This window comes from Malaclemys terrapin, chromosome 3, assembly GCF_027887155.1.
Source record: "Malaclemys terrapin pileata isolate rMalTer1 chromosome 3, rMalTer1.hap1, whole genome shotgun sequence".
Lineage (NCBI taxonomy): Eukaryota > Metazoa > Chordata > Testudines > Emydidae > Malaclemys > Malaclemys terrapin.
In genome coordinates this window covers 72,022,124-72,035,248 of record NC_071507.1, presented here as the reverse complement: position 1 = coordinate 72,035,248, position 13,125 = coordinate 72,022,124, and the positions used below count along the sequence as shown (strand labels likewise).

The window sequence follows — 13,125 nt, the reverse complement described above, 5'->3', positions numbered from 1 at the left end:
GTGTGATGCATTTGGAGTTCTTGTTTGGACTAATTTGGGGAGTTAGGGCTTCTGTTCATCAGTATACAGATATACCTGGACTTTCCAGGCAAATCAAGTCAATCATTACATATTAAAATTAAAACCTAGTTTTGAAGCATGAGACCAGCAGGGAGCCTGTGCAAACTATGAAGATAAATCTGATACTTGTGGACACAGGCTTTTGAAAATCTTATGGCTGTATTGTGCAATAGGAGCAACCTATGAGTGGTATCCAGGGCTGCCTAAAATAGAAAGAATAGCTGTAATCCAATCTGAAAACAAAGAAGCAATAATAAAAATAAATAATTAGAAAAGATCAATAGAAAAATATCTGTGAAGCAGGTCACAGACAGTCAATGCACAGAAATGAGGAAGTGGATATACAAATAAAAGGCAGGAGAAAGGAGTTGATCATCACAAATGTAATAGAGTCTTTCTGAGATTTGCATCCCAACAAACAGGTGAGTTTTCCATGTTCAATACCTGAAAACATCTCCCATCTCACTTTCAGCTGTGATTCAATGGCAGGACAGCAGAGGCCCTGATTAGATACCAGAAGCCTGGCACTTTAGTGAGGCATTTTCCTCTGCAACAATTTCTCTTGGCGCGTCAGAAGCTGGGCAAGCAGTAGTGACCACAGGCAGAATCATGTTTCCTGCAATTATTATTGGTTTGATCATTTTAGGAATTGAGTTCATTACAGGAATTATAGCAAACGGATTGATGATCATTGTGAATTGCAGTGAGTGGATCAGAAACAGAAAACTGTCCTGTTGTGACATGATCCTGACTAGCCTGGGCATCTCCAGATTTTTCCTACAGTGCATGCTAATGATTAATGGTACCGTCTTTCAATTATCTACAAAGATGAATGAACAGTGTGCTATGTCGAAAACATTGACTGTTCTCTGGATGTTTCTAAATACTCTCAGTCTATGGTTTGCCACCTGGCTCAGTGTCTTCTACTGTGTGAAGATCGCCAACTTCTGCCAACCTCTCTTCCTCTGGCTGAAGCGGAGAATATCAGGGCTAGTGCCACAGCTACTTATGGGATCCTTTCTGGTCTCCTTGGTCACCTGTCTCCTTTTCATCAATGCCATAGCGAGAAAGTACATAGACCATTCAATGAATACTCTGTCAGGAAACACCACCAGGGGATGTCAATATACATTTGATTTATCTTCTAGATTCTTTATTTTGTCCATGCTTGGATATTCTTCTCCCTTCATTATATTTATTATTTCCTCCGTATTGTTAATCATTTCCTTGTGGAGACACAGCAAGAGGATGGAAAAAACCACAAGCAGCTCCAGGGACACCATTACCGAGGCTCATGTCAGAGCAATTAAAGGACTGATCTCTTTTATTTTCTTCTACATTTCTTATTTTGTGGCACTAGTAATATTTTTGTTAGAATTATTTGCCAACTTCCTATCATTATGGGTAGTGATAATGGGTGCTTATCCCTCTGGGCACACTGTTATCCTAATTCTGGGTAATCCCAAACTGAAGAGAGTAGCAGTGAGGGTTTTGCACTATGCCGGGTGCAGGCTGATGTTATACCAATAAAAACTAGCAGGATCTTATTAAAGGGAATAAGCTAAAGATGCCACATTTATTATGATAATTTGATTTATGACCAATAACTAATATCTTAATCCTTATACACACACATTATACCAAATACCTGTACACACACACACACACATTCAGAAACACACACATCCATCAGATGTTCTGCAGCTGCTGCATAGTTACCAGTCCTGCTTGAGTCTGTGGCTTGAGTTTGCAGCTTGGGTTCGTAGCTTGTGGCGGCTAACTGGCCAGGAAAGCCGGGCACAAGGATGAGCTGGGTTTCTGTTGGGCATGCACCGATGCCCTTCCATGTTGACAGCAGAATGTTTCCCTTCTCCAAAATTTTCCATGTTACCCATCCTTTTTGTAGGCTTTAGTTTGAATCCAGAGTCTATAGGTCTTGCTGTGTTACGCTGCCTTCAGGTTTGGTGATTGATCACCCGTCAATTGCAGACATGACCTTTAGACTCTGACCGGACTTTGATTTTCCTTTTATTGTACCTTTTCTTTTTAGGGTGGATTTTTCTTACTTTGTTAGGGCTCTTGTCTGCATCTTTAGCCGTTGGTGTTTGAACTTTATTTAATCAGGACAGGCTGGGGCTGGAGGTTGATTCCATTATTCATACATACCTTATTCACACATTTGTTAGGCCCAAGAAAATGGAGAATAGAACAGGTTGTTTGGCCAGCTTATTGTTGTGTGCACTCTTCAATAAAGAGCTCGTATTGGACCTTGCTGGTGTTGCCTGTCTCTCTCTCTGCGGTCAGACAACAAACGGTGCTGTCTGGGTTAAAAGTCCCTGACACATTTAAACTAAACTAATAAGATTACAGCAGGGTTTGCAAAAATGAAGGTTTCAGCAAGCCCTTACAAAATGGAGTAAGCGTTTTAAAAAGCGTTTGAATTACAATACGGCAAACAGTGAACAGAAGTTACAATATAGACAAGTATAATGGATGGCAAACAGTGAACAGAAGTTACACTGTAGGCAAGTGTAATAAATGGTGAACAGAAGTTACAATACTGAAACAGTGCAAGTCTTAGTGATTTAAGTAGGAATTGGATTGATAGTGAAACTTACAAAGGCAGCTGACTGAACAGCTATGGCTCTTAACAAGCATCTTAATTGTTAATTAGCCAGTTATTGGGGTAACCGGTTTTATGAATGAATATTGTTTCATTCATAAAACTTTACTTATGAAGTTACATTAATAAAGTGAACAATTAAAAACAATTTTATTCATCAGTTCTACACTGAGAGATGAGCTTTCATAAAAATGCTCATGATGAAATTCCACAAAGACATTCCCTTTCTCCCCTCTATTTATTTATCAAATATTTTTCCCTACTTCAGCATGCACTAAAATTACAAGATTTCCAGCCCGAGCTTTGCTTCTTGAGGATAGTGGTAGAGGACCATGTTACACTTGGAGTGACATGATTCTTTTTTCTTAAATGTTTGTGAATTAATAACTCATGCAAGTCAAAGGCAAACTCCTCTTGAGTGTGAACTAGATTTCCTGATATTGAGGAGCCCTGGAACTAATACAAATATCCAGTCATGCTAGGGTCCTAAAATGAAAGATATGGACTGGAACCCCATGTCCAAACTACAAGATCTCACAATCCCAGATACCTGCAAGGACCTCTAATGATCATCACATTAATAAATGAAAACAAAAGATGACCTAGAGAATCTACCCTGTTGTTATGAAAGGTGCTAGTGGCAGCCACCAGGTGAGTCTTTGATCTTAAGACAATCACAGACCTAGTTAAAGTCAATGGGTGTGCTAAGCATTCTTTCAGACTCTATAGAAGGAGATTTTAAGTTCCTTTATGTAGTAGAGAGAGCTACAAACAAAAGAGGAACTGTCCAAGGCACATGGCAGTTGTGATGTTACTGACATAACCTGTAACTGTATAGATCATTGTTGCAAGCACTGTTATATATTTGCAGCAAATATTGTACAAATATTGTCATGTGAGGTGTCTATGGAAAGGTTATGATTTGATTATTATGATTATGCTCTCTGTATGGGTGTATTATTTTTGTAGTTGAAATTAAGACTATTGGCTATGTACTGGGCAGAAATCACATTGGGGAAGAAAGCTACTAGAGCCTCCCCTGGGATAGTGCTTAGGCTGTGCTATAGACCACTGGGATCTGATTTGGATATGGATAGAGACCTCTTTAATATTTTTAATGAAGTAAATACTAATGGGAATTGTGTGATCATGGCAGACTTTAACATCCCAGATATAGACTGGAGGACAAGTGCTAGTCATAATCATAGGGCTCAGATTTTCCTGGATGCGATAGCTGATGGATTTCTTCACCAAGTAGTTGCTGAACCAACAAGAGGGGAGGCCATTTTAGATTTGATTTTGGTGAGTACTGAGGACCTCATACAAGAAATGGTTGTAGGGGACAACTTTGGTTCGAGCGATCATGAGCTAATTCAGTTCAAACTAAATGGAAGGATAAACAAAAATAGATCTCTGACTAGGGTTTTTGATTTCAAAAGGGCTAACTTTAAAAAATTAAGGAAATTTGTTAGGGAAGTGGATTGGACTGAAGAATTTGTGGATCTAAAGGTGGAGGAGGCCTGGAATTATTTCAAGTTAAACTTGCAGAAACTATCAGAAGCCTGCATCCCAAGAAAGGGGGAAAAAAATCATAGGCAGGAATTGTAGACCAAGCTGGATGAGCAAGCATCTCAGAGAGGTGATTAAGAAAAAGCAGAAAACCTACAAGGAGTGGAAGATGGGAGTGATTAACAAGGAAATCTTATTGAGGTCAGAACATGTAGGGATAAAGTGAGAAAGGACAAAAGCCATGTAGAGTTGGACCTTGCAAAGGGAATTAAAACCAATAGTAAAAGGCTCTACAGCCATATAAATAAGAAGAAAACAAAGAAAGAAGAAGTGGGACCGCTAAACACTGAGGATGGAGTGGAGATTAAGGATAATCTAGGATGGCCCAATAACTAAACAAATACTTTGCCTCAGTCTTTAATGAGGAGCTTAGGGATAATGGTAGGATGACAAATGGGAATGAGGATATGGACGTAGATATTACCGCATCTGAGGTAGAAGCCAAACTCGAACAGCTTAATGGGACTAAATCGGGGGCCCCAGATAATCTTCATTCAAGAATATTAAAAGAACTGGCACATGAAATTGCAAGCCCACAAGCAAGAATTTTTAATGAATCTGTAAACTCAGGGGTTGTACCGTATGACTGGAGAATTGCTAACATAGTTCCTATTTTTAAGAAAGGGGGGGGGAGAAATGATCCAGGTAACTACAGGCCTGTTAGTTTGACATCTGTAGTATGGAAGGTCTTGGAAAAAAATTTAAAGGACAAAGTAATTAAGGACATTGAGGTCAATGGTAATTGGGACAAAATACAACATGGTTTTACAAAAGGTAGATCGTGTCAAACCAACCTGATCTCCTTCTTTGAGAAGGTAACAGATTTTTTAGACAAAGGAAATGCAGTGGATCTAATTTACCTAGATTTGATACGGTTCCATATGGGGAATTATTAGCTAAATTGGAAAAGATGGGGATCAGTATTAAAACTGAAAGGTGGATAAGGAACTGATTAAAGAGGAGACTACAAAGGGTCGTACTGAAAGGTGAACTGTCAGGCTGGAGGGAGGTTACTAGTGGAGTTCTGCAGGGATCAGTTTTGGGACCAATCTTATTTATTTTTTTTATTACTGACCTTGGCACAAAAAGTGAGAATGTGCTAATAAAGTTTGCGGATGACACAAAGCTGGGAGGTATTGCCAGTACAGAGAAGGACTGGGATATCATACAGGAAGATCTGTATGACTTTGTAAACTGGAGTAATAGTAATAGGATGAAATTTAATAGTGAAAAGTGCAAGGTCATGCATTTAGGGATTAATAACAAGAATTATTGTTATAAGCTGGGGACGCATCAGTTGGAAGTAACAGAGGAGGAGAAGGACCTCAGAGTTTTGGTTGATCACAGGATGACTATGAGCCGCCAATGTGATATGGCCGTGAAAAAAGCTAATGTGGTCTTGGGATGCATCAGGTGAAGTATTTCCAGTAGAGATAAGGAGGTGTTAGTACCGTTTTACAAGGCACTGGTGAGACCTCATTTGGAATACTGTGTGCAGTTCTGGTCTCCCATGTTTAAGAAGGATGAATTCAAACTGGAACAGGTACAGAGAAGGGCTACTAGGATGATCCGAGGAATGGAAAACCTGTCTTATGAAAGGAGACTCAGAGAGCTTGGCTTGTTTAGCCTAACCAAAAGAAGACTGAGGGGAGATATGATTGCTCTATATAAATATATCAGAGGAATAAATACCAGGGAGGGAGAGGAATTATTTAAGCTCAGTACCAGTGTGGACACAAGAACAAATGGATATAAACTGGCCATCAGAAATTAGATGAAGGTTTCTAACCATCAGAGGAGTGAAGTTCTGGAACAGCCTTCCAAGGGGAGTAGTGGGGGCAAAAGACATATCTGGCTTTAACACTAAGCTTGATAAGTTTATGGAGGGGATGATATGATGGGATAGCCTAATTTTTGGCAACTAATTGATCTTTGACTATTAGCGATAAATATGCCCAATGGCCTGTGATGGGATGTTAGATGGGGTGGGATCCGAATTACTACAAAGAATTCATTCCTGGGTGTCTGGCTGGTGAGTAGTGCCCACATGCTCAGGGTTTAGCTGATCGCCATATTTGGGGTCATGAAGGAATTTTCCTCCCGGGCAGATTGGCAGAGATTGGGGTTTTTTTGCCTTCCTCTGCAGCGTGGGGCACGGGTCACTTGCTGGAGGATTCTCTGCACCTTGAAGTCTTTAAACCATGATTTGAGGACTTCAATAGCTCAGACATAGCTTAGGGGTTTGATATAGGAGTGGATGGGTGAGATTCGATGGCCTGCGTGGTGCAGGAGGTCAGACTAGACAATCATAATGGTCCCTTCTGACCTTAAAATCTATGATTCTATGATATCAATGTGTTTTGATTCTAAGTAGCTTCAGTGAAGCATTTGGTCAGCTTCTTGAGAAGGGGCTATTCTCAGTAAGTGCCCAATCACCTCGGAGGGACTTTGCTACAAACTGAAGCTCTGAACAAAGGACTGAATGACCCATTCCAGCTGTGGATGTACTCCAGAGACTTGATTTGAACCTGCAGTTTATTCCATCACTGCTACAAGCCTGAACCAAGAGCCATTACTAGATGTAATTCATTCCTTTAACCAATTTTAGTTCTCATCTATATTTCTTTCTTTTTATGAATAAACCTTTAGATTTTAGATTCAAAAGGACTGGCAACAGCGTGATTTGTGGGTAAAATATAACTTGTATATTGACCTGGGTCTGGGGCTTGGTCCTTTGGGATTGAGAGAACCTTTTTATTTATTACTGGGGTATTGAGCACTGGTGGTAATACTGGGAAACTGGAGTGTCTAAGGGAACTTCTTGTATGACTTCTGAATAGCCAAAGTGGGGTAAAATCAAAGTCTTCTCTGTTTGGCTGGTTTGGTTTGCCTTGGTGTGCAAAGGAATCCCGGCCTTGGGCTGTAACTGACCTAGTTAAAGTCAATGGGTGTGCTAAGCATTTTTTCAGACTCTATAGAAGGAGCTTTTAAGTCCCTTTATATAGTAGAGACAGCTACAATCAAAGGAGGAACTGTCCAAGGCACAGGGCAGGTCAGAATTAAACTGCGTGGGCTGAAGAGTTTCCCTGATTGCAAACCCAGTGGATAAGATACTGGTTTTGTAGCCTTTCTATGCTAGGGGAAAATAGCCAGGAGAGAGCTTGGAAAAAATAGTTGTGAGTATAAGCCTGAAAGGAAGCAGATGGACAGTGCTTCTGGGGCACAGTGCTTCCTGGAGTGGCAGACTTGGAGAATTTTCAGCCAGGAATCTGCCTGAAGTTCTTTGTTTTTACTCTGTTCAGGGAAACAGGAATTTGTATATACTTCTGTAAATAAACCAGGTTACACTAAAAAATACCACCCAGCTCATATCACCAATTTCTTATCCTAATGGAAACAACCTGGCAAGGCCCTGAATATTGGCTAACTGCTCATGCCAATGGGGGCAACACTGGTGTTTGGGGCAGGAGAGCTTCCAAAGAGAGAAACTGTGAGCTGGTATTCCTGTTGACCCCAGTGGGAACAGATAATAAGGGTGCTCACAGAAATCAAAGCAAATCAATATCAAATTGGAATTTAACTCTGGCCAAAAGAAATGAAAACAAAAGCTGGAGATGTCCCAGAAGGAACTAAAACAAGAGCTGGAGACATTTCTAAAGTATTGAAGTAATATCTGGAGGTTTCCTAAAAAGGACTAAGAAATTACCTGGAGTCAGAAATAGAAATTTTGTTGGAGTAGCAGCTAGAAAATTCCCAACCTTGATGTAAGAAACCAAAATATAACCTAGAGAAAGAATTCAAAGTGTTGCAGACCACTGTGGACATCCACCTCCTGGATTAGGAATCAGGCCAGTCAGAGAGCTTGGGTACTTTACAGTACTTTTCTACCCCATTTGTAACCCACAGAGGCCCAGCAAGGAGAAGTCACCTTGATCCAACTCAAGTAATACAAAAACCAGCTCTCTCTGAGAGAACAAATCCTTGTGAGTCTTATTTGGCCCAGTTGAATGTCATAGCCCCAATGAACGGTTGGCGAGATGGAGAGAGAGGGAGTTTTCTGTCCACCAACTTGAGTGGCCAGCTCTGATGGTGCAGCAGAATTTACCCTGGAAAATAGACTGTGTTGTCTGGATTTGTTACAAGCTCTTGACAAGCAGTTTGAAGCCAGACATCAGTCTGGCCGGGCACAGTTAAGGGATAGAAGTGGGTGCGGGGGAGAAAGACCTCAGATGGAGGACACAAGGAGATATCCAGGTACCAGTGAAGACTTCCAGGACAAATTAGTAATGGACTAGTTCATAAAAGCTCAGTTAAACTTCAGTTTGCAGCTGAAGATCAGCTAAAGGAGACCAAGGATACTTTTTGAGTCTGTGGAATTTGCCACAGACTCTTTGAAGCAGCTCACCAGAAAAGAAAGTAGCCACTAATGGGGAAGGTGGAAGCTGATCACCATGAGCTGTGTAAGTACAGACCTGTGTGTAATGTACACTGTGGAACAGGAATTCTAATTTGGTTCATGATGTTTTTTATGGGTTGAAAGCATTGTTAAATTTGATTTGTAAAACAAGGGATATTGGCAATAAGGGAAAGATTAAGGGAAGCGGTTCTGCTAAATGCTGGTACTGAAAAACTTGGGTAACAAAAAGGATTGTTATACCTATGAATCTGGCGAGGACAGAGCATCACAAATGCCTAGTGAAAGTCCCAGTTTAACAAATGAGGGAACATCAGGCTGAAGAGGCAAAACTTGAAGATACAAGGGTCAGCCAGGCCCCACACTATTTGTTTAGATTTGGGCAGTTAAACAACAGGTAAAAGGAATTTAATTATTGAATGTGTAATAGAAGCTGTGGAATTCACAGGAATGGTGAACATGGGCTCAAACATAACAGTTATTAACTCAGACATGATAAAAAGTCTAGGGAATGGGTGATCCAAAAGTCAGACCTGCCTGGTCTCAAATAAAGACAGGGCCTGGGAAACAGGTACCTATTCAAATGTGGGGGAAACTGGGTTTGAAAAGTAGGACTCTGGAATTAAGCAAGAAGTCTGGCTAACCAAGAGAGTGGATTAGGTAATAATTTGTTTGGATTCCATTATGTCCAATAACGGTATAGAAGTCCAGCAAATTCAGGCTATGGAAATTCCTTTTAAAGATGTGGTTCTGGTTAAACAAATTACTTGTATGTACATGGGTGGTGGGTATAATAGGCAAAGCCTTCCCTGCCGCTGACCCACCACCAAATAGGGTGACCAGATGTCCCGATTTTATAGGGACAGTCCCAATTTTGGGGTCTTTTTCTTATATAGGCTCCTATCACCCCCCCACCCTCTGTACTGATTTTTCACACTTGCTGTCTGGTTGCCCTACCACCAGACAACTGGGCCGCGGTGTCCCCCCCTTCCCCAAGACTCCCACCACCTCCTCCATTCCACCCCACCCCCGAAGGTCCCCGCTGTTCGCCGCACTGCTAGGGCCAGCGGCTTGGTAGGGGTAAGGGGTCTTCAGAGCGGGAGGAGCTGGCTCTTGGGGAGACTGCCAGCTCAGCCCAGCACTTGGTGGGACCGGCCCGCCTCTGGCAGCGTTGGGGCTGGCCTGGCGCTCAGGGGGGCTGGCTGCTTGATTCAGCGGTTGGGCCGGCCCGGCGCTCGGGGATGGGGGGAGAGCCAGCAGCTCTGTCTGGTGCTGGGGGGGGAGGGGCAGCGGGTGCAGGCAGGCTTGGTCTCCTCCAGTCAGGGGGCCCCCTCAGTGCTTTTCCTTTTATGAGGCGGTTTCGGGGCTCCGGTGTGCAGGGGCGGGGCCTTAGGCAGAAGGGGCGGGGCCGGCAGGATAGCCTCCCCAAAGTGGGGGTTCACCCGCTGCGCATGTGTATGGAGACAATTGATTTGCAATGAACAAGTTGTCCTGCCACCATGGAGCAGAAACCATAACAAAAGCTACCTGGTGTTTTAGCTTTCAAGCAAGGGAAAGATGGGGAGTGGTTGAAACCTGCTTTGAGACCCAGCATCTCAGGGGAATTTTAGTTGGTAAAGTTCTTGTGATTTCTGTCTGTTCACTGAATGTTTCTAACAAACAACAAATGGTAAAAGAAAGAATTTCAAGTGAAAAAAGGAAAACGGGCTATGCAGAACTGGATCTTTCTTCAGACACTCATATGTGCAGAGATTTGTGGGCTCTGCTGCTATTATAGAAAGTTTATTTGTGAGTTCACCAATATTGGGAAACACTGCATGGGCTGAATGAGAAAGCAAAACTATTTCAGTGGTCGACAGAGTGTGATTTGGCATGTACAGAACTGAAAGGGATCTTTGTGACTGCTCCTCTCAGCCTGTTTGTGTTTCAAAACTTCTTTCATATTGCACACAGGGGCAGCTCCAAGCACCAGCGCAGCAAGCGCGTGCCTGGGGCGGAAACTGCGGGGTGCAGCCTGCCGGTCACTGTGCGGGTGGCAAGCAGGCGGCTTTCGGCGGCATGCCTGCGGGAGGTCTGCCGGTCCCGCGGCTTCAGTGGCAATGCAGCGGCGGGGACGCTGATGGTGTGGCAGCAGCAGACCTCCCGCAGGCATACTGTGGAATCCGTGTTACCAGCACACCGCGTTCAGGCGCGCTGCCGAAAGCCGCCTGCCTGCCTGCCATACTTGGGGTGGCAAAAAACATAGAGCCGCCCCTGATTGCACATGGACACTAGTGCTCATAGATTGGCAGTCGTATTGACACAAGAATATAAGGACCATCTTTGAAGGTGCCAGGGGAACAGAATTTTAGTTTGGCTGTGTCACAGACTAAGGCTAGGTCTACACTGGGGGGAATCGATTTAAGATATGCAAATTCAGTTAAGCAAATAGCATAGCTAAATTCGACGTATCCGAGCCGACTTACCCCGCTGTGAGGACAGCGGCAAATCGACCGCCGTGGCTCCCCCGTCGACGGCGCTTACTCCTACCTGGGCTGGTAGAGTACACACGTCGATTCGGGGATCGATTGTCACGTCCCAACGAGACACAATAATTCGATCCCCGAGAGATCGATTTCTACCCGCCGATCCAGGCAGGTAGTGAAGACAAGCCCTAAGAGTGCAGTTGTAGAAGCTGAGGCTGGAAGAATTGTGACACTCATGAATACGCCATGAGGATAGAATGTGAGAAGTCTGTTGCAATTTAGCTACTCCATAGAAACTTTCCAAAATGCAGAGTCTGTCAGGTAATTCATTTAATCTTGGTATTTGTAACCTAGAACTGCTTTTATCCATCTGCCTGTTAAACACTGGTGAAGGGCTTAAGAAAAACAGTTGATCTGAAACTCCCTCTCATGTTCAGAGTTGTTAGTTGAATTGTTCCAGCTCATTGTTGTGGTCACATAAGGCATAGCACCTCAACACAGCAGTAAATTCAGATCTCTTCATAATAGCGAGGATAATAGCTTATGTTGCCACTTCCTGCAATGTTTAGTCATTAAACTTTCGCTAACAGAACAGTGTTGTGGTTCTCAGGAGTGGTGCAGCACATCACACTGATTAGGATTTGCCCCACGAGGTTGCTTTATATCTGACATCTCCACAGGATAAGTGTGAATGATTTGCACAATATAATATTGAAGAACGTCAAGCACCTGCTCTCTCTAGTGACCAATAGTAAAAATTGCACTAGATATTCTCTGTATAGTGCAGTTATTATATGGCAGATGAAGCTAAATTTCTGCTCTGAATTACACCAGAGGATATATGGAGTATTTGCACTGAAATCAGTGAAGTTATTCCAGATTTCCATTGATAACTGAAGCAAAATCTGTTTCAATGTCTTTAAATTTGGGAGTTTATCGTGCTGGTCAAATGTATATGGTTAATGATTTTTCTATTCTGTAACACAAGCAGGGTAATTGGGCAGCGCTGGACAGGATGTCTGATTGGGCTCTCCCCACCATGACAGAGGAAGGAGAAACACAGGGACATGCCCGGAGGTTGGAATCTCTTGGGATTCCCCAGGTTCTAGAGCTCAGACACAAACAGCTAGCCAAACAACCCCATGGGCAGGGTGCGGGCTACAAAGGGGTGTGGGATGGGAGAGGGCAAGCAACAGCTGGTAGGGTGTGAGTCTCCCCAACAGGCAGAATGTTACAGATCAAACACTTTTGGTCCAGATCAGAGACATAGCCAAAGGCCACTGAGAGCTCCCCCTGCAAGGAAGAGGTATGCAGTATGGTAAGCATCTCCGCAGGTTTAGAAACTGGGGAAACTGAGGCAAGATCAGAGTGACTATGGCCAAAATTCCATCGAATGATGGGGAAACTGAGGCATGTCTCAGGGAGGCTGCAGCCAAGAATCCAGTTTAAATTGAGCAAATTTAGGGAAACTGAGGCATGGGTCAGGGTTGCTGTGACAAATACTTCAGCCAAAATTGAGGAAACTGAGGCACAATCTGGGGTGGCTGTTGCTATGATTGCAACTAATCTGCAAGGTCAAAATGCAGGGTGGGGGTTGAGATGCATTTTGGGATGGCTGCAGCCGAGATTTGATTAGAAATGGGGGACCAAAATTAGGGAAACAGTCACTGGTTAGGGTGGCTGCAACCAAATTCCCAGTGGATATTGAGAACCAAAATGGGGGAAACTGAGGGACAGCTCAGGGTGGTTGCCTATAGAAACTGGGGACCAAATTTGTGAAAACTGAGGATGGCAGGGCAGATCCTGAGGAGTGTGCTGTCTTGCTGGCCTATAAGATGGGCGTATATATGGCAGATGAAAAGAGCAGAGAGGCCCTCTACTAAGCTGATCTGCCTAGGCACTGTTAGATGGGAGGGCTGGTATATCTAGATTCCCCCAGGATAAACTGGGGGAACTTCTGGGATTGATTGTCCAGGCTAGAACAGCCAGGAAGT

General features: G+C 43.2%; 1 protein-coding gene across 1 annotated transcript; it reads left to right on the top strand.

Moving 5' to 3' along the window:
• Positions 1–669: 669 nt before the first annotated feature.
• Positions 670–1,590, top strand: LOC128834244 (taste receptor type 2 member 39-like). Its single transcript, XM_054022860.1, has one exon. It carries the CDS (start codon positions 670–672, stop codon positions 1,588–1,590), a length of 921 nt encoding a protein of 306 aa, XP_053878835.1.
• Positions 1,591–13,125: the final 11,535 nt, after the last annotated feature.